Source organism: Cynocephalus volans, chromosome 10 (genome assembly GCF_027409185.1).
Source record: "Cynocephalus volans isolate mCynVol1 chromosome 10, mCynVol1.pri, whole genome shotgun sequence".
Classification (NCBI taxonomy): Eukaryota; Metazoa; Chordata; class Mammalia; order Dermoptera; family Cynocephalidae; genus Cynocephalus; species Cynocephalus volans.
In genome coordinates, this window is record NC_084469.1 from 77,139,707 (window position 1) to 77,163,781 (window position 24,075).

The 24,075-nt window shown below is 52.5% G+C and overlaps 1 protein-coding gene across 1 annotated transcript; it reads left to right on the top strand.

Annotated features, from left to right (window-relative positions):
- The first annotated feature begins 6,442 nt into the window (after positions 1–6,442).
- Positions 6,443–9,528, top strand: IRX3 (iroquois homeobox 3). Its single transcript, XM_063112222.1, has 4 exons — positions 6,443–7,080; positions 7,228–8,347; positions 8,531–8,597; positions 9,100–9,528. Exons 1-4 carry the CDS (start codon positions 6,814–6,816, stop codon positions 9,152–9,154), a joined length of 1,509 nt encoding a protein of 502 aa, XP_062968292.1. The 5' UTR covers positions 6,443–6,813; the 3' UTR covers positions 9,155–9,528.
- The last annotated feature ends 14,547 nt before the right edge of the window (positions 9,529–24,075 follow it).

Below are 24,075 nucleotides of genomic sequence, written 5' to 3' on the forward strand. Positions count from 1 at the left end.
AGAAAGGGTTCCAGTCTGGGCTTTGCCAAACTCTGTAAGCCTCAGTTTCCCCATCTCTAAGATAAGGACTATGTCATACCCCAACTTTATTAAAATTTTGTGCAAAATTTGTGCAAATCAGGCAAAGATACTTTTCTTCCAGTGCAGCCCCAAGCCACAGCACACAACTTGGTGAGCACAGAAGGGCTGGACTTCAGACCCTCTTAGCCTCTCGTCTGGGTGCCCTTGTTCAGTGAACATCCCGCGCAACCATACATGGCCAACCTGGATAGTCTCTCCCTTGTAGGCCTATTGTGAGAATTAAATGTGATACTGTTTGAAAATGCTTAACACAATTATTTGGTAAATAATAATAATAACAACATGTTACATTCTTATCCTCAATTTTTTACGTACTCATCAACAGAGAATGACGGTGGCAAATCTTAAACCAGTGCAGCTCTTGGGGTCCTCAACATGATTTTAGGTACTGTGAGGACAGAGAATTAAATTAACACTAAGTAGCGACATTCTTTTCAATTTTCTTGTTTCTTCTGAGAAAAATTCAGTATTTAACACCTCCAGCACTTGCTAATGACATACACACGCACACTCAAACGTCTAGAAGTCTTTCCCAAGCAAGCAACTTGGCTAAAATGTATTAACATTGCTTGGTTTAGCTGTGTTTATCCTTAACAATTTCCTTTTCTGGTGAGTAACAACTACTTTTCAATTTACAGTAGTAGTATCAGGTTTTCTTCCCAAATATATGTATTTGAGTTTTTTCAATGAGTCGATTTAAGGAAAAATGTTAAGTAAATAGTAGAGGTGATAGAAAGCTTGAAATTTGGGAAACTTGACACTAGACAATTCCAGACAAGGCCAGACCTTGACGTTTCTGCTTTTGAACCAAGAGCTTTCGACTTCCCCAATATGAAGTGGGAAGGGCATAGGAGGATTAGCGCAAACGTTTAACGTTCAGAGGTCTTCTGCGCGACTGTGTCTAGACCTAGGGCTCCATGCCCTTCTGATTCCCAGAAAGGCTCAGGTAGGTTCCCTCTGAGCTCAACTCAGTCCTTGCGCCGGCGCCTGCGCCCTCGCCCTGGAGGCTCCTGAATTTCATAAACCTTCACCTTTTTGAGAGGCACGTCTGGGTCGTGTCTCCTGAGCTTGGCGGATCTTCTCAAAGAGGGACCGCCCCTCTTGAATGCCTGAGGCCAGCTCCCGACTGCCGAAGGGCCTGCGCGCAATCTTCCCTGGCCAAGCCACGCCAAGGCGCCCTCCAAGATTAACGAGGAGCGAGCGGAGTAGGGTACACAATGCGGCTGTGTTTGATCCCGCGACGTGTCACTTGGAATCGCAAACAATTTATTGCCATTAGATGACGTTGTCAGCCACTAATTTTCTGGTGGCGCTCTCATCCCAGGCCTCTAGACATCAGGGGAGGGGCTCAGTGGCCGGTGAGCTGGGGGCACGGAGGAACCGTCGTGAGCCAAGCGGGGGATCCCGTAAAGAGGCTTTAATGAGGGGAGCTCGGCCGGCCTTTGTGGAGAAGTCCTAGGAGGCGGCGGCCGGCCGGGCGATCGGCGAGTCACTTCCTCCCCAAGCGCCCACAAATCTGTTGAGGATCAGCTGCGACCACCGGGCCCGGTGCCCACTGTGAGGCTCTCTTGGGCCCGCACCACCCTTGCCCACGCCGAACTACTGCAGGAAACGCAGCATTTCCATGCAACAATGCAAACGCGCGCATTACCATCTCCTCAATATGCATGAAGAAAATGCGCGACGCTGGCCGAGCCCCATCACCCGACTCTGGCCTCGGCATCCAATAAGGCGACATTTTCATCTCCCAAGACGGATGAGGAGGGGGCGCCCGGGAGACAAATCCACGAGGGGAGGGGACAGATCCTGGAGAGGCAGAGGAGAAGAGAGAGTTTACAAGAAGCGGGGACAGATCAAGAAACTGAAGAAGGAAATAGAGGATTGGATGAAAGAGATGGAGGGAAAAAAGAACGAGAAATGCGGTTGGGGGACAGAGACACAGTCACAGAGTCTGAGAGAGGGAAAAAGTAACATAAATCAGGGGGGAAGGAAGGGAGCAGAGCTGAGAAAATTCAATTAAAAAGTGGTCCAGAGAAAAAGTATAAAACAGAACGAATGAGGGAGCGCAGGAAAGAGAGGGAAAATGAATGACCTGGAAATCAAACATATAGAAAGTGCAGAGGGACAGAGGAAACGACTCAAGTCAGCTGGGGAAGGATGATCCTGGAGAGGTAGAGAAATATAAGAACATTCGCGTTGAGGGTCGGGTTTTTCGATCCAGGCCAGTCCGGTCGCTGCGCGTTGCGGGCCGGCGGGAGACCCAGGACAGTGGCCGGGTCGAGGAGTCTCAGGGTCGGCGCGGAGGTGCAAAGGGCCGGCCGGCCTCACGCCCCTTAGGCAGCCCGGTCCGCTCCCGGGTGCCCAGGCCCGGCCCGAGTCCCACCCCGCGCGCCGCGTCCGTGCGGGCGGCCGGCCTCTCCCTCGCCGAGAGCGAAGTTGGCAAAGTTTCCCCCAAAGTTTCCACGTCGCTTCTCCGGACCCAGCGAAGGCCTCCGAGGCCCTGGCGGCTGGTGGGGAGCGGCAGCACGTCCCGGGGCTGCTCTGGAGGGCCCCGGCCTACGCCTCCTGGGATGCTCGGAGTCCGGGTCCCTGGCCAAATACGAATCCGTCCCGGTGCGTTCGCCAGGCCACGCACACGGGCGTCGGTGCCGCTGCTAATAGCGGAGAGGGAGAACGCGAAAGAGAGAGAGAGAAGGAAAAAAATATTCTCAGCTCAATTTAAGTCTCATGGAAAGGGCTTACAACTGTAATTAAATCATTAAATTCTTGTCTACGCTTCACAGAGCGGAGAGAAATTAACTTCCCACCAACCTCATTTTCTATTTGAACATGAAATAATGATTTTCTGCCCGTCTAATTACAAAGCCAACATCTGATCAAGCCAGCATCCAGAGGGGATTATCGCATGCACGAGTATTAGACCTCATTACCAGCTTGAGTGCAAAATTATTACATCTTGTAATTGGATGGTGAGATTTATATACAGATCGGCCCGGTTTCTGTAAGATTGTAATTACAAGCTTCGTTGGTTAGCTACTTATCAGAACTTTGCAGGAAAACAAAACAAATGACTGAGGAAAACGAGCATTTCATTAACCTGTAACCCGAGCGCGGGGGGAGGGAGCGGTGGGAGCGCGCGCCGCGGCGTCTGCAGGAAGCGGAGGGATCGCGGGCCCGCGCCGCCGCCCGGGGACTCCGGCCCTGGGAGAGAAGGACAGAAGATGGGCCTCGGCTGGTAGACCCAGGGCCGCAGCGGCTCCCCCCGACGGGAACGCGCGCGCACCGTGGGGCAGGGCGAGGAGAGGGCAGGAAGGGGGCCTGGTGGCTCCGGGCTCGCTCGTGTGCAGTGCGCGGCACAGCCCCGGAGCCTGGCGGCAGCAGGCCCTGGACACACGTCGGGCAGCGGCTCCCAGTTTGCGTCCGCCGCGCGATGCTGTGTGCGCCAAGCGTGTGAGATGGACACCCTCTCTCCTGCAGTCCCCGCGCCCTAGGCTGCGTCGAAAGAGCTTTTGCAGAGAGTCTCCAAAGAGCTTTGTGCGCTGGGAACGTTGGAAGAAGGCGAGATGATGAAGAAGCTTCTGCTTGCGGCTCGTCTTGTGTCCTCATGTCTTTCCCAAATCAACTTTCCGTGCACCTGCTTTTCCTCCCTGTACCAGTGTGTCACTCTCACCTAATCTCTCGGATTAAAAATCCCTGGAAAATGTTCGACTGCCCGCGGACCTGCGAGTTCAGTGCGGAGCCACTGGCCCGGTCGAGCTAGGGGACAAGCGCCACGTCGGGGCTTGTCTACCTTGGACGCTGAGTCCCCACGTGGGGCGCGGATGGCCGGGCCAGGCCAGGGCTATTCCCAGTTGGCAACTAGGGTACCGGGAGGCCGCTTCAGCTTGGGGCCTGGGGCGCCTGAAGGGATCTAATTAAGGGAGGTCTTTGGGTCTGCGCCTGGGTCTTCAGGCTCCCCCCCGCTGGGTCATGGGCACCCCCCAAATGGCGTGACTGGTTCCCGGAGAACGGCCTCGCCCTTCCCTGGCCTCTTTCCCGCCGCCCGCAGTCCGCCGCAGCCAGGTCAATAGCTGGTTAATGCAGAAGGAGCATCTCCGAGGCTCATTATTGTTTTTTCTTTTCCTTCTGGAAGAGCTGAATTAAATACCGGGCGTCTCACCCGGGCACTTACAGCGCAGCCCCAGTTACCCCACCTTGGAATGTCGCTCTCTGCTCCCTCCGCCCCAGTCTGGTGCTACTAGTTTGTGCAAACTCTAGGACTTCGGGGCCGTCGAGGCTCGAGGTCTGACACCCCGGAAATAATGTTACCCTCAATTTTGTGACCCCAAGATTTTTCACGAGAAGGTGAGCCCAAGATTCCCTATGATATTCTCTGAGAGGTTTAACCGGAAACGAAATCAGGCGCCGAGGAGACGTTTCAAGGCTAGAGCGGCCCCTGATGTCCCCTCCTCTGGCGAGGCTCCAGCAAAGGCAGCAGGAAGCCCGGCATCAGGCAGAGAATGGTGACACAGGGAAGCAGCTCAAACCCAATTTGTGAATACCGCAGTTTCTTTCCCCCATCGAACCGCAAACTTGCTCGTCCCCAAACTTTCCCTTTCTTTCCCCCCAATATTTTTTAGCGTTCACACCTACTGGAGTCGCGGGCCTGTGCCAAGACCCGTAGAAGGGGGGCGGGGGAGAGGGGGCAGGGAGTGTCAAAACTGGGTGTCCTCGGCGGTGGCCGAACAATCTTTTATTCCCAAACTGGGCTCCGCAGAGCTACTGTGACCAGAGACAGCCAGGGCCAAAACCCTCCGATCCACTCCACTCTGGTGAAATTCGGATTCGATTCTTCTATCGATCAGTGCCAGGAGGCGGGTTTCCGCCTGCGAGCTGGGGCTGGCCACTCCACCGCATGTTGTCCCCGGGGCGCGCCTGCCGCAGGCATGGCCCGCGCGTGGGTCGCCGTCGCGGCCTAAAGCATTTAGCCCCGAGCCGCCGCAATCCTAGGAATTTCAGTGCCGCTCTCGGCTGCACACCCCAGTGCGTGAAGGTGGGCGCCCGGCTACGGGGATTTCAGGTTTGATTTAGTTAATACCCCACCGTAAAATCGAAAGTCTTGCCTCCCATCCCCACCCCAGGCGGTGGGAAGATCCTCGCAGAAAGAAAACGGGTTGGCGCGGGGACTGGGGGGCAGGGGGAAGGGGTCGTGGAACGAAGGATCTCTACAGACCGAAAACGCCAATACAGAAACTCCTGCAAGCGCTCTCCGAAAGTTCCCGGGGCCTCCGCCGTCCGCCTCCTTGCCTCTCCCCCGTTCCACGCCCGCGTAGGGCGCCAGCCAGCTCCACTTACTCGTCCCTGCTCCCCAAGACCCCCGGGGCGCCCACCTTCAGCCCCCGGCAGGAGCCCGCCATCTCTGTCAAGGAATTCGCACCCAGACACTGGGCGGCATTAACGTGGCCGATTTCGGGATTTGGTCCTCCTGAGTGGAGGGCTGCTTCGCGCCCCCGGGCAGTGAGACGGCCTTTGAAAACGCGATTAGGGCTCCCTCCCTCACCTCTCACGCACTCTTCTAGCTCCCTCCCTACGCTGCTGAGTGGCGGGGAGTCCAGAGGTGCCACCTGGAAAAGGGGCCCGCGCAGAGGGACGCCCCAGAGCCTGCTTTGGCCCAGGGTCCGGTCCCGACCCAGGCCCCGCGCTGCGGCGTAGGGAGAGGCACCGAGAGGCGGGAAGCGGGAGGGGCGAGCTGACCCCGCACTAACCCGTGTCCCCGCGTCTCTCGCTCCCCCTCCCGGCGCAGGCAGGAGGGGGCGGGAAGGGATTCGCAGCGCCCCGGCTCCCGCCCCGCCCTGCGCGCGGTATCCTCGGGGGTGGGCGGCCTCGCCTGCAAGGCGCCCTGGCGATTGGCGACTCCGGGAGGAGACGAGAGGAAAAGTCGAATAAGAGGGCGCAACGTCAGACCTGAGATTTGGGGAAGAGCGAGGGAGGGGGTTAGAAGGGCGGGGACGGACACACAGACGCGGACACGGACACACACCCCCAGCACGGCACCCCAAGTCCACGACGTTAGGCCGCCTTCACCCAGGGCGCCCAGGCCCGGAAGGTCGGGGGGAGGAGTATTGCGTGAGTAAAGAGACATTTGAAAGACAGGAGTGAAAGAAGAAAAAGTGAAGGAAACAGAAAGGGGAGAGAAAGCAATAGTGAGAAAGGGAAAGAGAAGGAGAGAATTAGAAAAGGCGAGAGTTTCCCAGCGTCCTGGAGAGTGGAAAAGCCCGAAGGAGCGGAAGCGACCCAGGGGGGAAGAGGACCGCGGGCAGGGGAGGGGAGAGAGAGGGCGAGGAGGGGGGAGGTGAACACTAGGGGAGGGCGAAGGAAGCGAGGCGCGACGCCGCTCCGGGAGAGGAGGGCGGCGAGGAGCGCGGCGCGAGCAGAGGCAGCTCCGGCTGCGGAGAGGAGGGAGCGCGGCGCGGAGAGGAGGGGCTTGCGGCCCCGTGGAGATGTCAATCAGAGCCCGGAGCCCCGGGAATCTCCGCCAATCTGTTCGGACCTGACCTGGCTCCTCGCCGCCGCCGCCGCCGCCGCCGCCGCCGCGGAGCAGATCAATAGGCGAACGCGGAGCGCAGCGCAGCGCGGGAGGCAGCGCGGCCCCAGCCCGGCCCAGCCCCCGATGCGCGCCGGAGCCCGCGGGCGGCGCTGAGCTGGGCGGCCCCGGGGGCCGGGCCCCCTCTCCGTCCGTGCCCGCGGGCCACCATGTCCTTCCCCCAGCTCGGATACCAGTACATACGCCCGCTCTACCCGCCCGAGCGCCCGGGGGCCGGCGGCGGCGGCGGCAGCGCGGGAACCCGGGGCGGCCCGGGCGCCGGAGCCTCGGAGCTGGCCGCCTCGGGGTCACTGTCCAACGTGCTCTCATCCGTGTACGGGGCGCCCTACGCCGCGGCCGCAGCGGCAGCCGCTGCCGCCCAAGGCTACGGCGCCTTCCTGCCCTACGCCGCGGAGCTGCCTATCTTCCCGCAGCTGGTAAGAGCCCAAGGAGCCGGGGAAGGGGGCGGTGAGCGCGCTGGAGTAGACTTGCGGGGTCCGGGCCAGGAGGGTGGAGGCGGCGACCGCTGGGGCTCACCCGCGCTCCCTCCGCGCGTGTCCCCTTCCTTCTCCATGTGCGTACAGGGCGCGCAGTATGAACTGAAGGACAGCCCCGGGGTGCAGCATCCGGCCGCGACCGCCGCGTTTCCGCACCCGCACCCCGCCTTCTACCCGTACGGCCAGTACCAGTTCGGGGACCCGTCCCGTCCCAAGAACGCCACCCGGGAGAGCACCAGCACGCTCAAGGCCTGGCTCAACGAGCACCGCAAGAACCCCTACCCCACCAAGGGCGAGAAGATCATGCTGGCCATCATCACCAAGATGACCCTCACCCAGGTGTCCACCTGGTTCGCCAACGCGCGCCGGCGCCTCAAGAAGGAGAACAAGATGACGTGGGCGCCCCGCAGCCGCACCGACGAGGAGGGCAACGCTTACGGGAGCGAGCGCGAGGAGGAGGAGGACGAGGAGGACGAGGAGGACGGCAAACGCGAGCTGGAGCTGGAGGAGGAGGAGCTCGCGGGGGAGGAGGAGGACCCGGGGGGCGAGGGCCTGGCCCACGACGACGAGGACGAGGAGATCGATCTGGAGAACTTAGACGGCGCGGCTGCCGGGCCTGAGCTGGCCCTGGCTGGTGAGGCGCGCAGGGACGGCGACCTCGGCCTGGGACCCATTTCGGACTCCAAAACTAGCGACTCGGAAGACAGCTCCGAGGGCTTGGAGGACCAGCCACTGCCGGTCCTGAGTCTGGCCCCGGCGCCACCGTCAGTGGCAGCGGCCCCGCCGTCCCCGCCCTCGCCCCCCGCGGGCCTGGACCCCTGCGCGCCCGCACCAGCGCCCGCCTCCACCCTGCAGAAGCCGAAGATCTGGTCCCTGGCCGAGACTGCCACAAGCCCGGACAACCCCCGCCGCTCGCCTGCCGGCGCGGGGGCGTCTCCCCCGGGGGCAGCCGTCGCTCCCGCAGCCCTGCAGCTCTCTCCGGCCGCCGCCGCCGCGGCTCACAGACTCGTCTCGGCGCCGCTGGGCAAGTTCCCCGCTTGGACCAACCGGCCGTTTCCAGGCCCACCGTCTGGCCCACGCCAGCACCCGCACCCGCTCTCCCTGCTCGGTTCGGCCCGTCCGCACCTGCTGGGACTTCCCGGAGCCGCTGGTCACCCGGCTGCCGCTGCCGCCTTCGCTCGGCCTGCGGAGCCGGAAAGCGGGACAGGTGACTGCCGAGCGTAGGGCGTGGAGGGAGGGGAGTGCTCAGCGGGTCGCGCCCGGGCTGGCGGGAATGGCCAGGGCCCCAGGGGCGCAAGGCACTTACCTTCCCGCTGCCGCCCCCCGTGGCCCTGGGCGTCTGAACCGAGCGCTCTAAAGGCCCCCCTTTTTCCTCCCCTACTTCCCTTAGATCGCTGTAGTGCCTTGGAAGTGGAGAAAAAGTTACTCAAGACAGCTTTCCAGCCCGTGCCCAGGCGGTAAGAGACCCCCGAGGTTGGGGGGCTGGGGGGACTGGCAGGCGAGGGGAGGAAAGAAAGAGCGCTGGGCCAAAAGCACAGCCTTTTGCCCCAGGGGGAACGCGGCTGGAACGTTTCTTTTAAAGGGGGTCAAAAACTCATTCCTCGGTCGTTCCCGCGGGCCTAGAGACAACTGGGCAGTCCCAACCCAGGCACCCGGGGCGCGGCCCGCAGGTAGAGCGCTGGGGAATCCGGAGCCTGGTCAGGCCAATAGGCCCCCGGAGCAGGTGGCAGCCCTGTGATGCCCACCTCCTTCCAGTCCCGGATCTTGGGTCCTGATGCTTCCCTCCCAGTTACAGTTAAACCTGAACACAAACATCTACAGCTAGACATAATTTTGCATTGAGACACCTCGCTGCCCCAGCTCCAGCCCCAGCCCCAGGTAGGGTCTCACCGCCCTAGGCAGCCTCCTCGCCCCTAAATCTATCTCACCCCCTTTTCTATTACTGTCTTTCTTTTTCAGGCCCCAGAACCACCTGGACGCCGCTCTGGTGTTATCGGCTCTCTCCTCGTCCTAGTTCTTTTTAAATTTTTTTTTAATCGTTGTAATAATTGTAAAAAAAAAAAAAAAAAATCGCTCTGTATAGTTATAACTTGTAAGCATGCCCGTGTATGAATAATACCTAAAAAGAAAACTAAACAAAAAAAGAAAGAAAAAGAAATGAAACCAGTCACCCTCAGCCCTCCCCAAGTCGCTTCTGTGCCGCCCCACATTAGCCGCGTTTGTGAGGTGTGTTTGTTTTGTTGATTTTAGGGGGTGGACTTTCAGTGAGAATAAGTGTGTCTGACTTTTTTTGTATATACGGGAAAATGTACATATGTGTGAACCAAATTGTACAAGAAAGTATCTATTTTTGGCTAAATAAATGAGCTGTTGCCACTTTGACTATAACTCGCCCGTCTGTCCCCAGATAGGATCTGTTTGGTGGGTTTGGTGGGTTTGGTTTGGTTTTGGTTTGGTTTGGTTTGGTTTATTTCGGTTCACCTCCCTACCGCCCTTGTTTGAAGAGTCTCCCGAATCAGCAGGAAAGGACGAGAGAGGAATTGGGACCAGGACTGTAAGGTCAGAGGATAGCAGTAGCGGAAGAGGCGCAGAGGTGGCGGGGCTGGGGCGTAGGAGGAGAGGTGGTTGCAGATGTTCCCGGGGCTCCCGAAAGAAGGTGGAGGAGACAGGTGGGAAACCGGGCCGAGGTTCCTTACTAGGAGCCGGGAAACTGGGCCCAACCCGCAGGTTCATAGGAGCAACTGCGGGTCTTGGGGCCTTCGCTGGTGACAAAGTAAAAAGACTTAGAGAAGGATCTGGGCGCAGAGGGGTCTCATCATTCCTCTGCCCCATTCTTTGGTGGCACAACTGAGGTTTCCTCGGTCTTGTTATAGGGGCTGTGCAAGCCCATCTTTAAGCCCTTCCAACCGTAATGCACGCCTTACTGGTGCAATGGGGGAAGGGGGTGGAGAAGGGAGCCCTAGGGGTGCACATCTTTCCCTCTTGGTGACTGTGGGACTGTGACCAGCTCGAATTGAGAGTTGGGAGGCCAAGGTCCTAGCGGCATTTGTGCGTCTTGACCCTCCAGTGGATTTTCCCTAAGTGCCCTGCAAGAGGCAGCTTTCTGAGGTCCCCGCGCTGAGGTTACGGGGGTCGGGCCGCTGCACCTTTCAGCCAGAATTCCGGCTCCGGGAGGGCCGAGATAGGCGGGCCGGGGGATGGAGCCAGGAAATTTGGGGCTGGAGCTCCCTCTACAGGACAAAAGGGACGCTGGGCGCCTCGCCTCCACGGCCTCTCCAGCCCAGCCGGGCGTCGCGCCCCTCCGCGCCCTCTTTTTTCCTCTTCGGTCCGCCAGCCAGTGTTGCCCAACTTCGACTCGAAGAAGCTGTGCGGAATTCTTGGGAGAGTGGCGCCGCGGGGCACGAAAGGGGGGCACCTTTTGTGCACCCCCCCTCCCCACCTTCGTAAATTTGCATGGTGGCCTGATGCCGGGTGTTTGACCCGCACGGTGGAGTTAGTGACAATCTCGCGGGCCCCTGGGGAGGTTTGGGAAGAGCTCGCACACCCGAAGTCACGGAACGAGACAGTATAACATTATACACCTTCGAGGCTCGGCGGGAGCGGAGGGAAGACGGGCAAGGACGGGTCCACGCGGGCACCGATGCCAGCGCCGCGCTCCTGGGGACTCCCGCTGACGCTGGGGCGTTGCGGAGCGGTGGCGTCCCAGGGGCAAGTGGGGCGGGGTCTGTGGGCCGCGGTGTCAGTCTGCGGGCGCACCAAGGGCTGCTGAAGCCAGGGCGGACTCGCGGCAAGGCAAGGACGTTCCGCAGCTGGGGCTCGCTCCTCCAGCCCCTTCCTCAGAGGCCTGAGATGTTTCCACAGCTTTCTCCCCCCCCCCCCTTTGTTAACGGTGTTTCTGGGGTTCGGGCTCCTTCCCAGGTCGCAGGCGCAGACTGGGGTTCCACTCCGGCCCTGCGCAGAGCACCCCGAGACGCGGAGCCTACTCGGCCCCGCGGTGGGAGACTTCAGCTGCCTCTGCCTTGAACCTGAGGCCAGGACCCCAGGGCCAGGGCGGAGGCCTCTGGTTAGCACAATGAATATCTTTACAAGGTCAACACCCCTGATACCTCACAGCTCTTGCCTCACAAGCTTAACTGTGGCAGATCCCGCTCCCTACTTACATCCTGTGAAACCCTGGGCAGATAATTTACTTATCTGTGCCCTCATTTCCTCATTTGCAAAATGGGAATGCTGATGCCTACCTCACCGGGTGGTTGGAGGATGACACAAACTTGTCCAGTGCTCACACGGGGCAGGTGGGCATAAACAACCTTACTCGTAAAATTATATTCCAGAATCTCAAACCCCACTTCTCAAACTCCCAGCAATATTCTGTCCCACCGCCTCCCATCAGCTATAAAAGTAAGGCACCTAGGGGTGCACATCCTTCCGCAATCAGCCATCTCCAGATCCTCTGCAACCCCAGCTTAGCCCAGGGGAAAAGGAAACTCGCCAGGCAGGGGCACAGCAGGGGGAAGGCTTCCGTGATAACAAAAGTTAGGCAGCCTTTCCACACCGACACCCACCCAGAGAGGAGAAAATGGATCTGTTCAGAGGGAGACGCGCAGGGTGAGGCCAGGCAGAGCATGGAGAGGGAAGATTGCAGGTCCCTGGATCTGTCTTCATTGAAGACACCAGGGTTTAGTCACCTTTTCATCCCAGCACATTCCAGGGATAGTGGTCCTGGGATGAGACCAGTTCTGCCCCAGCTGAAAGCACAATACTGTGTAGGTACCAGGGGAGAGCTGGCATCAACCTGGGAGCAGCTCCACGTGTTTATTTCCTCTCTTGCCCCATAGAACACATGAGCCTTTGAGCTGGCCCCAAAGTGACCCCAATAAGATAACCTAATCAAGTTTTTAAAAAAAGGATCTCATAGCTTTCCAGCTAAAAAGGGGAAGAGCAGACAGCTCCCCTTGGTGGCTCTTTCATTTCACCAGGGAGTAAATTATCATTTCTTCATCCTCCTCCTAGGACCGCCTCCCTGAGCCCTCACCTTATCTTCCTCCTCTCAGGCATCCCAGGAACTGCCTCCATTCCCTATTGTGGGTCCCTAAAATCTAAAAGGGAAACTGGGGGAGAGGGAGAGAGGGAGAGAGAGAATATGGGAATCTCATCCCTGGTCCTGATGAAGGTTCAATTAGAAATAAAATATGTCAATCACTCTGCCTGGAAGGGGTTCCTGCTGTCGGGGCTGGTTATGCAAAGCACTCCAAGGTGTGTGGGGATAATCAGTTAGGTCAGAGGCAGGAGTGTGTAGCACTGCTTCACTCATTAGCTGCATAGAGCTGGGGTAGGGGGGCGGGGAGGGTACATCCCAGGGCCAGGGAGCCAGAGAATAAAATGATTTCCCAAAGTGATTGCCCACCTCTGGGACCGGCACACAAATGGTTTCCAATCGAATTGCCTTTCAGGGGAATACAAGGAGGAGGAAGTGGGGTCAGCCAGAAGACAACATGCACACGTGGCAGGCCAGAGGGCTAGTGCCGTGGCAGCCACTCACCTGTTGCAGGTGAGGAGTGAAGAGAGGGCAGGGCCCCACCTACTGGGCTGGTGTTCTCTGGGCACGAGTTGGGCAGGCAGGCCCAAAGGCTCCACACTATGTTAGGCCTGCCTGAGTTTTGAAAGGTTAGCCAGAGGGATTAAAGACTCTGTTAAGAATTGGATATAAGCTTTCTGTTTGGGGTTTTGGGGAGTTTCTGCCGGGGATTTGCTTTGGAAATAATTATTTGTATCTTTCTAGAAATGTCCTCTGCATCCTAAAATTTCTCCTTGATTGCATGTGCCCTCCACCCCCACTGAGTGAAAATGGGCAGTTGGAGGTGTGTAAAAATTTTCTGTGGTCAGCTAACTCCAACTTGAGTTGGGGCAAGTCTCCTGCTCTCTCTAGGTCACTCACTTTCAACATCTGTGAAATGGAGGGGACTGGATTAGATGAATTTATCCAAACTTTCTTACCAATCCAACTTTGTCTAGGATTAGGCACAAAGGAAAGAAGTGTGGGTTCAAAGATAATTATGGGGGTAAGGGAGCCCCATAACATCTCTGGATACTGCCTCCTGATCCCAGTGGGCCACTGTCACCTGATCCAGCCAGCCAGCATGATCACATTAAAAATGTCCATCTATTGTGTGACCAACCTAGCTTTGATGCAACTGCTGCTTCTCTCTAAAGGGTCTCCAGCCCCTCCAAAGGCCATCCTGATCATCTGGATTGAGGCACCATAAAGGCATCTCTTCCTGGAGCGGGGGCATAGCTGGAAGACATCTCATGAGCACAGCAGTGGTTCTCAATCAGGCAGGTTTTTCTCCCCAAAACACCCCACCCTGGAGACATTTTTGATTGCCATAACTAGGGTGGGAGTGCTACTGACCTCTTGTGGGTAGAGGCCAGGGATGCTCTAAAGGCACAGGACAATCCTCCACCAGAAAGAATCATCTGGTCTAAAATGTGAACAGTGCTGAGGCTGAGAAACTGGAGGGTGGGGTTGGGGAGAGGTGTCTGGGTCAGCCACAGTAAGTATTTTCTCCCAGAAACCACAGCTTTGTTAAGAGAAACATTAAAACATAGTGCTAAGTGGAGCGTTTTTGTTCTTTAAAAACTTTTGGCCCTGGAAGGGGGAAGTAGGGGTGAGACAGAGCAAACAGGAAACTATACAAGCCTGGGAAAAAGAAAGAGTGGGTCTTGACTCAGCCTTGTGCCCTGGAGCCCCTGGAGCTGGAACCTTCTGGGGTGACAGGAAGGCAAGTCAAAGAGGGTATGTGTCTGGAAAGCTGAGGCCTTTCTCCCTTGGGTATTTATGTCAGGAGCAGGTTACAGGAAGGTTCTCACAGATAAAAGCTTAACTCGTGTGGTTTTTGCCTCATAATTATCACCACCCTCAGCGGCTGCCAGCCCTTCTGTGCACATAAATGCATCTATTTATTTACTTGGTTATTTTACCCCAGTGTGTGTGTGTGTGTGTGTGTCACCCATGTCAGGGAGCAGGAGGGAGACAAAGGCAGGGTAAGGTCTTACTCTGGGGCCCGGCCGGCCAGGACGGGAAGGCTGTGATTTCATGGCTTTTGTGCTGGGTGGTGAGCCCTGCATTCTCTCACTGCACTAGGCTGCTAACAAGTGGGCCCACAGCCCTCCGGGGCCTTTGGAGTGCACTCATCTGAGAGATTGTGCTTTTCTCAGCCGCTCAGATTTATTTTGCCAAAGTTACAGGGCAATTATGGAAATGCGCCCTTTGAAGCTGCGCTGATTTCTCTTTATTTTCTTCTCCCTGACAAAGCAGAGCTTCCCTGCCTCTGTGGGCCTCTCTCTCTCTCCCCCCTGCCACCCCATCCCTTTCCTCTCTCTTTTTTCTTGATAATCATTAAATGGCAGAATTTCCAGGGGTAATGTGAAAAAAACCTATAAACCAGGATAAAAATGTGTGTAGATTAAAATAACACTATTATTATTTTAACATTATGTTTTTGTGGGAGGGGGTTGCTTTTTTTTTTTTTTTTTAAATAGGATTTTGATGGCCATGAGGGAAGAAATGGATTTAATGATAGCAAGAGACAGACACCTCCTGCCCGGCTTGGGTGTCCCCGAGGCCTGCAGGCCCACCGGTTAGCAACACACTGGCCTGGCCACCTGAGGCTCCCGTGCTGCCCTGGAATCTATAGCTGCACAAATTGCACAGAAGTGCTTGGCTCCCTTTCCTCACACCTTAGGAATAAGAGGCCAGACTGAAGAGAGCTGTGTTTTCTGGGCTTTGTACATTGTTTAGCACTGTGGCATGGAATCTGGAGGGCCTGTGTGAACCAGCCCCACCAATTTCTCTCCTCCCGCCCCACTTTGCCTGACGCTGGGGTGTTGAGGAAAAGTGTCTGACCCCAGATGGTGTTGACTCGGTGCTGCGGAGGTCCGTGGAGGGAGAGAGTCGGCTTGGTGTCGGGGCCTCAGTTTCTATTTTGTAGAGTGGCTTTGAAGTTGTCTTTGTCCATATTTTTGTTTGCTCCTTCCTTCCTCCCTTCCTGTCTCTGGGGTGAATCGCTCATTATCTGTGGACAAACACCGACAGGAAGTCTTGTCACCTTCAGGAGCTGGGTGCTGGCCTCAGTGGCCTGTCCAGAGTGGAGGCCATTTTATCTCTCACTTCCTTGCCCTGTTTTAAAAAAATAAAATAAGATGGATTTAGCACTTTCCATGTATTTTATGTAATGATCACAGTCCCCTCAGGGAAGGCATCATTATTATCTCCCATTCACAGGTGAGGGCTCTAAGTGGGAGGGAGGGTGAGCAAGAGAAGAGGGAGAGGGGGTGTAAAGAAGCTTCTGGAAACATGGAACAATATCCATGGAATGAAAAAAATGAAAACAGCATCCCATGTCGTATGCTACTGTCTGAATTAAGAGGGAGGTATATATTTGTTGGTACAAGAAGCTGGTCAAAGTGGTGACCTCAGGGAAAGGACCTGGGCAGCTGGGGTCAAGAGCAGGAGAATATTTTTCACTGCATATTCTGTTGCTTCTTTTGAACCATGTCAGTATGTTAGCTCTTCAAAAAGCTTCGTGGCTTGTTTTTAAATAATTAAAATACATTTGGGGGAGGAGAGAGAGAAAGACAGATACCAACTTATACGGATCCCACAGCAGAGTTGGAAATGATCCAGCCATTGGACACCCACAGATATTCCAGAAGCACCTGTATGTGCCAGACCATGCCCCGCAGGGGTGCTGGTCTGGGAGCACACCCTGGAATCAGACTGCCTCAGTTCAAATCCCAGCTCCATCACTCCCTAACTGTGTGACTTCAGGGTACTAACTGTACCTCTCTGAGCTTTGCTCCATCCTAAAGCAGAAAGAATGATTATAATATTACCTCCCTCCAAAGCTGTTGAGAGAATTGAGTTCATTCATACTAAGAACAGTGCATCATGCATAATGATTTGCCTCATGTGTAATAATTACCTAATAAATTACAAATATTATTTTTATTAATTACAATAACCCCCCTAGGCAATAGGCATGATTGTCCCCATTTTATAGATAGGTACATCCAAGTTCAGCCACTTGCTCCCCATGGCCAATAATGAGTAGAGCAGCTTTCTGACCCAGGCCTTTCTGTTTCCTGTTCTCACAGGCACCACCTGCACTGGAGTGCACTGCTGTTTCATGCATCTGGATTTGGAGCAGGGCGCTCTGCAGCTGTGACTCCACTTTCTTACCACTCCACCCCTCTATCTGACCTACATGATGTTCATAGGCCTGATACTGTCTTGCACAGTCCAAGATCATGGGCAGCCCCAGCACAGCAGCTGTCACTACATTCCACTCGCTTCCACTGCACAAGACAGAATGCAGGGGCATCTTAGGGGCTGCATCAGAGGGATGACCTTGAATCAATTGTCTTCTTGTTCATTTTGTTAACTAAGTACAGGACAAGATAAGGCTCTCTGTCACTACTTATAATTCCTTCTCATCTTCAGTTCTGGTGGAAGGGGACATTTCCTGCAACAGGCCTTCCATAGTAGCAGAAGAAAGGCTTGTCCTACTTCTAGATCTGTGCTGCTCAACCTGTGCTGTCTGGACCAACAGCATCAGCATCAACCTGAGAGCTTATTAGAAGTGCAAACTCTCAGGCCCCTCCCAAGTCCACTGAGTCAGAATCTGCCCTTTCCTAGCAGCCTCTGGGTTATGCATGTGAATATTAACATGTAAGAAACACTGGTCTAGATGCCCCTCTGTAGAACATGTGGCCCCACTAGGATAGTGGCCAAGGAGGAAAATACCAAGTGCCTACATGAGGCCAATTATGCCAAGACAAAAGACATACTTTTCTTCTTTCTCCACCTTTAAATGGGCTTGTGGTTGGTTGTAACTCTGGGGTCCTCACAGTCACAGCCTCTACCCACATGACCTTCAGATATTTCACAGCATAGTGACAGGGGAGGTATGTAATTAGAAAAATTTAGGACTTTATTAATAGTAACTGATTTCTTATTGCACTGGGGATCACAGCTGATCCCCACTAAACTCAGGTATATCTCATGAAGAAGGAGGAAAAGAGAGAACAAGAGATGGAAGGAAGGAAGGAAGGAGGGAGGGAAGGAAAGGCAGGCCAGTCATTCCAGATGGGCACAAAATAGGTAGAAGCCCTTGAGGGCAAGGACTATCTCACTCACTTTTTTTTATTGATTGATTCATTCATTCATTCAACACTATTTATCACTCAGGAAGATATAATGTGAACAAAATCTCTGCCCTCCAGAGCTTTCAGTCTACTGGAAACAAATAATTTAATAACAACAACAATAATAATAACAGGTTGCATTTACTGGACTGTGAAGGAAAAGAACAAGATGCTGTAAGCATGCGTAATGAAGAGGAACCTAACCTAGTTTGGGGTGGGGTGGAGGAGGAGGTGGGTATGGAAATAATTATGCATTTGTGTGCTGGGGTGCACAGAGGACGCCGGTGGCACAGTGGAAAAGAGGTCAGCTCTAGATCTGTGAACAACAGAGACCCAGTTCAAATGGCCTTTTCTTTTTTTTTTTTCTGACTGGTAAGGGGATTGCAACCCTCGGCACAGTGTGGTCCGCACCACGCTCAGCCAGTGAGCGCACCGGCCATCCCTGTATAAGATCCAAACCCGCAGCCTCGGCGCTACCAGCGCCGCACTCTCCCGAGTGAGCCACGGGGCCAGACCTCAAATGGCCTTTTCTAAAAAGGAATTTTATTGGTTCATGTAGCTGAGGGTGGAATAAATAATAATAATATCTAGCATTTACTGAGCACATATTATGTGCTAAGCACATGTTTTAACTCACTTAATCCTCACAAAGACCTTATGAGCTAGGTCCTGAATGTAAAGCAGAAAGCGATCCAGGGATTTACAGCATTCATGCTTTCTTTTCTCATTTCAGCTTCTGCTTCAGTGCTGATCTTCTTAGACTCCTCCAGGTGGCAAGTGCACAGTCATCATTAACTCTGTGGCCATGACCTTAGAGCCAGTGATTCAGAGGGGGAAAAAATGGTTTTGCTTGCCTAGTTTCAGCTGTAAAATCCCAAGGAAGACCTCTCATTAGCTCAGCTTGAGTCATGTGAACATTGCTGGGCCAATCACAGTGGCCTGAGGGAGCAGCAGGAAGAAGTGGTTCCTTGGAGAAAGTAAGGGTGCTACTATCATAAAAAGCTGTAGAGGAGAGTGTATCAGGCAGACACAATCAATTGACATCTACTACACTGGAAGAGCAGTAGCAGGAGGGTACAGGACGGGTAAGGGAAGAGACCTGTGGGGAGGTTTGGGAGGCAGGTAAGAAGGGAGAGTAATCAGGCATTCCCCAAAGGCCAGTCTTGCAGAGCTGGTAATAGAGCAAAAGCTGAAATCCCAGTCTTCCCAAGTCTCCCATGCCCAGCCATCTCCATCTGATCATGTATTGGGATGGGCATTGGATATACCACAGCTTCTCAAGCTTTCCCACCTGAGTATCCCTAAAAACAAAGGAGAACTTCTAGCCTGCAGTTAGACCCAAGGTGGCCCTCCACAGGAGTCAAAGTTCTCTTTTGTTTGTATCTTACTCCTCAATATTTTCCTGTATGTCTTGTGATAGAGGTAGTTTTTCTCTTAAAGATCTTCAAGTAAAATGGATGATTCAGGACCCATATTTATCCTGTGTCCTTGATACCTGCTGGGATATTGTTGGGTACCATGGAGGTCTTGGTCCACCAATTCAAGAAGCTTGGGCACATAGGGTGGGCAAACATGGATCTTCATGGCACAAAGGTGGCAAAGGGCAGAAGGATGGCACTGGAGAGGGAGACTCTTGGGGACCCATGATTTTCTTTGCTTAAAGTCAGTAGAACTTTTGATCTTGACATTTCCCCTTCTCTCCATTGTTCCTCCATCTTTCTTCCCCATTCACACTTATACCTGAGCTGGGGGATGCATCTTGGGGCTAAGGGATGATCTTACTGCTGGGTGCATCCCAGGGCCTAGTATTAGTAAATACTCAATAAATATTCAATGAATGTGGTGTAGTGCTGCTTTGGAATTCAGCCATAAGGTTAGACTTTTCCTAAAAATGTCTTTTAGGTCTTTAGGAAAGTCACTTGCAAATATTTCATAAAATAGGAATCATTAAATATTATATTATTATTATAAATATAGTTTTGTAAAAATAGTTTAATAATTGTCAAATATCATAACTGCTTAAATACAATGATAAAATGTAGTAAGCATAAAACATGGTAAGATCTGCCCTTGGTTCAGATTTGCCACGTGGCACGGATCTGATATTGTGTTTTCATATACAAGGTCCGTGTGAGAGTATGGTTTGAAGGCATCAGCCACTCTATTTTTAGTTGTCCTGTATCCTCTCCCTTCCCCACCTGACACCCTCCCCCCCCAATATTAAGGCACATTTGGGACCATTTATGATTTAGCTAGTGAGGTTAGGGCTGGGGTGCCCTGTCATATGCTCTCACTGATTTTCCTAAGATGCTCCTTTTTTGTCTGCATAACGGTCAAGCCAGGAGGTTTCCTCACCAGGGTCTGTCCTCCTGGTGGGGTCCCTGACCTTCTGTGTCCTGGAATACAGCAGAACAGGATGGCATGGCCCAGCTGGAAATAGTACTTGGGAAAAGGCCACAGACTCAACTGCTTGCTCCATGGCATGCAGAAAGGCCATTGCCAAAAATGTAATTATCCAGAAATGTGGCACGAAGACACTGCAGAAGAGGGGGCTGAGCAGAAAGGGGGGTAGGGAGGGGGTAGAAGGGCTGGCAGAAGCAGAGCTGGTTCTCATGGATGGGCAGTGTCCCTCTCAGTGGCCTGGTGAGCTGTGACTGGAGAATAGGAAACACCAGGCACCAGGGCAGACTGATCTACAAACTAGAGGCTTCTAAGGAAATTGTCCTGATTATTCAACCTTTTCAGGAAAAAGGGAGGTCTGTTCCACCCCGCAAAATTGCAAATGGTCAAACTCACTTTGCAAAGGAAGCATCAGGCCATCTCACCTAGAGGGAAGAGGAGGGACCCACCCAGGTCTCTTCTGTTCACTCTGCATGAGTCACACCTCCTAATCTCCCTAGTCCTCAGAGGGGACATTTGTGATAGAAGCAAAAGATGGTCTACAAGTTTACCTGTGGAGATGCCACAGTGGAATATTCTCTTTTTGCAGCCTCAGATCTTCAGCTCAGAGGTTTTTGTGCAAGTGCTAAGCTCATTCTGGGTCAGGGTCCACTCTTGCTCCAGTCCTCACTGTCATGATACGTACAGAAAACTGGTGTTTCTCTTTACTCTAGCAATGCCTCCTCAAGGTATAATACATGATTATTTTTTTTTTTTTTTGTCTTTTTGTGACCGGTAAGGGGATCGCAACCCGTGGCATGGTGTCGCCCGCACCACGCTCAGCCAGTGAGCGCATCGGCCATTCCTATATAGGATCCGAACCCGTGGCGGGAGCGCCGCTGCGCTCCCAAGCACTGCACTCTCCCAAGTGCACCACAGGGCCGGCCCTAATACATGATTATTAATGATAAGTTATGGGACATCTCTGAATTGATACTAATATCTCCAACCCTGAGAATGCATCATAATGCATACCAATGCATGGGTGTGACATTGGAAATATTTAACAACTAGGGCCTCACCTGCATCAGAACTGGCAGGGTCCTCAGATATGCTACTATGCTAGGCATAGACAGGTCAGTTTATGAGTCATGAGAATGTTTATGATGTCCCAGGGAAGGGCCAGAGCAGAAAAGGGGACACTTGGGGATCTCAGGACAATACTATTTGCCAACTGGCATGGAACTATTTCTATATTTTAAGAACAGAGACAACTGGATATCCACATACAAAAGAATTAATTTGCAAACCTGCCTCACGCCATACACAAAAATTAACTCAAAATGGATCATAGACTTAACTGTAAACGCTAAAACTATAAAATTCTTCGAAGAAAAAATAGGTGTAAAACCTTGGGTCAAGTAAAGTCTTCTTAGATATGACACCAAAAGCACAAGGAACAAAAGAAGAAATAGATCAAAACATAAAAATTGTGTGCTACAAAGAATACCATCAAGAGAGTAGAAAGATAACCAACAGAATGCGGGAAAATATTTGCATGTTATAGATCTGATAAAGGAATGGTATCTAGGATACACAAAGAACATAATAAAAGATAAATAACCCAACTTAAAAATGGACAAAGGATCTGAACAGACATTTCTCCAAAGAGGGTATACAAATGGCCAATAAGCACATGAAAAGGTGTTCACTACCATTAGCCATCAGAGAACTGCAAATCAAAACCGCAATGAGATACCACTTCACACCCAATAGGATGGCTATAATCAAAAAGATGGAAAATAACAAGTGTTGACAAGGATATAAAGAGATTGTAACCCTCATACAGTGTTGGTGGGAATGTAAGGTGGTATAACCCCTTTGAAAAACAGCTTGACAGTTATTCAAAAAATCAAACATAGTTGCCACATGACCCAGGAATCCCACTTCTAGGTATATTCCCAAGAGAAATGAAAACACATCCACATAAAAACTTGCACATAAATATTTAAAGCAGCATTATTCATAATAGCCAAACAGTGGAAACAACCAAAATGCTCATCCCCTGATGAATGGATAAACAATATGAGATAGCCATGCAATGGAACACCAATACAGCCATGAAAAGGGATGAAGCGCTAGTACATACCACTGCGTGAAAGAGCCATGAAGCCATGTTAAGTGAAAGAAGCCAGTCACAAAAGATCATATATCGTATGATTCCATTTTTGTGAAATGTCCAGAATAGGCAAATCCATAGAGAACAGAAAGTATATTAGTGGTTGCCTATGGTCATGAAGACGGGGAGGAAATGGGAAGTGACTGCTAATGTGTACGTGGTTTCTTTTTGGAGGGATGAAAATATTCCAAAATTGTGCTGATAGATGCACAACTCTAAATATACTAATGCCACTGAACTGTACACTTTAAATGAGTGAATTGTACAATATGTGAACTATATCACAAGAAAGCTGTTGGAAGCGCCACCCTGGCCAACACACAAATGCTATTTAATGACTCGGACATGAGTGTGTGTATACACACACACACACCCCAAGCAGACACAAACACAAAAAGAAGACATTGAGAGAACTAGGGCAATGTAAACAGCTATGAATATTTTTTTCCAAGGCTGGTAATGGAGACTGAATTCTTGTTGCATAGTTTTGGCATGGGAGGTTCTGCTGAAAATGCTTACACATAATTTTACCTTCCAAAAAGGATAAGTAACTTTTGTACCCTCAAATAATTGGGTTCTGGAACTTTCATATTTGGGAAGCTCCCAGGCATTGTACCCATATCCTTATTATTACAGTAATAGGACTCCTAATGGCAATATTTGAAGGAAGACCTACATGGAGCTTATAAAAGCCTGGTGCTGTTTCCCCCTCCAAAAGCAAATAACCTTCTCTCTACCCCTGCAAATTGCTTCTGCCTAACACCAACCAATGAGAGGCAGTGCAGGAAGGGGCTTTCTGGAAAACACAGTGCAATGATGCTGTCCTGTGTTCAGTAAACATGGAGGTGTTAGTGACTCATACCCAGGCCAGGGCAGGGAACCCTGTTATACACTGTCTGGGAAGGCTATTTGCCAGGCAGATTAAACCCGTGTTTTTATCAGGAGGGCCACCGAATCCATCAAGCACATTGACTGGTTAAATGCAATTCCAGGGAAGATGGGTTTGGGTTCAGGACAGCACTGGAGCTTTCTCTGTGACTCACCTTGTGTGCTGCTGCACAACGTTGCTACTTTGGCTTCACTCTGCTGCTGCTAATGTCTAACAGTTGTTGAGCACTAGGATAAGTACCTACATGCTCATCTCATTTCATCCTCGAAACCACTCAGTGAAGCCAGTACTACCACCATGACCACTTTGCAGGTGGGGAACTGAGATCCAAGGGGGCAGACGAAGTTTTGAACCCAGCTCTGCCCGACTCCACTTCCAACTCTGATTCACTCGTGCTTCAAAAGCAGGAGCTCTGAGCACATGCTTACGGATCAACGGAGGTGGGGGAAAGCCTTTTTCTTTTCTTTTTCTCTTTTTTGGCCATTGCATGAAATTACTGTTGAAACTCTTGAGAAGTGATATTTCTGAAGCCAAGAAGCTTATGAGAGAAATAGCCCCATCCAGAATACAGGGAGAGAATAGATGGGGTGAGGGATGAAGTACATTGAAAAAACATCTCTCTGTGCATGTTTAGGGAAGATGGGGGAGCAGCAGGTGAGTGAGGAAGATGAGAGCACTGAGATGCTCCTCAAGGGCTGGGCCAGGCACCCCTACATTTGTCCACACCAGGACCTGGAGTGGAACCTTCTCCCCTCATGCTCCAGCAGCAACCAAAAGATCCTGGGGAAGTCATAGCAGCTCCCATGAAGGGCACCCCCTTTTTGTTTTTTTCTTTCTCCCTGCTTCCAATTCAGGGACCCTACCCATAGATAAATGAAGACGGGGTTAGGAAACACATTTACCCATTGTGGACCTTAACCTGAGGTTCCTTGGTAGAGCCACACTGAGCGGAGGAGAAAGCTGTGGGGCAAGAAAGAGAACATTGGCAGGGGCCAGAAAAACTGGGTTCAAGTCTCAGCATTAACTCTAATGTTGGGCCATCTATGTGCTTCTCTCTCTCTCTCTCTCTCTCTCTCTCTCTCTCTCTCTCTCTCTCTCTCTCTCTCTCTCTCTCTCTCTCTCTCTCACTGCTGGCCAGTACAAGGATCAAACCCTGGACCTTGGTGATTTTAGCACCCACTGAGCTAACAAGCCAGCTCTCTTTTCATTTTTTAGTTTTGACATAATTTCAGATTTACAGAAAAGTTGCAAGAATCGTACAAAGAATTCCCATAAATCTTTC

Coding starts and splice junctions, on each gene's coding strand:
- IRX3 (XM_063112222.1), top strand. CDS start 6,814: ATGTCCTTCCCCCAGCTCGGATACCAGTACATACGCCCGCTCTACCCG. Junction 7,081..7,227: donor TGCCTATCTTCCCGCAGCTG/GTAAGAGCCCAA, acceptor ATGTGCGTACAG/GGCGCGCAGTATGAACTGAA. Junction 8,348..8,530: donor GGAGCCGGAAAGCGGGACAG/GTGACTGCCGAG, acceptor TACTTCCCTTAG/ATCGCTGTAGTGCCTTGGAA.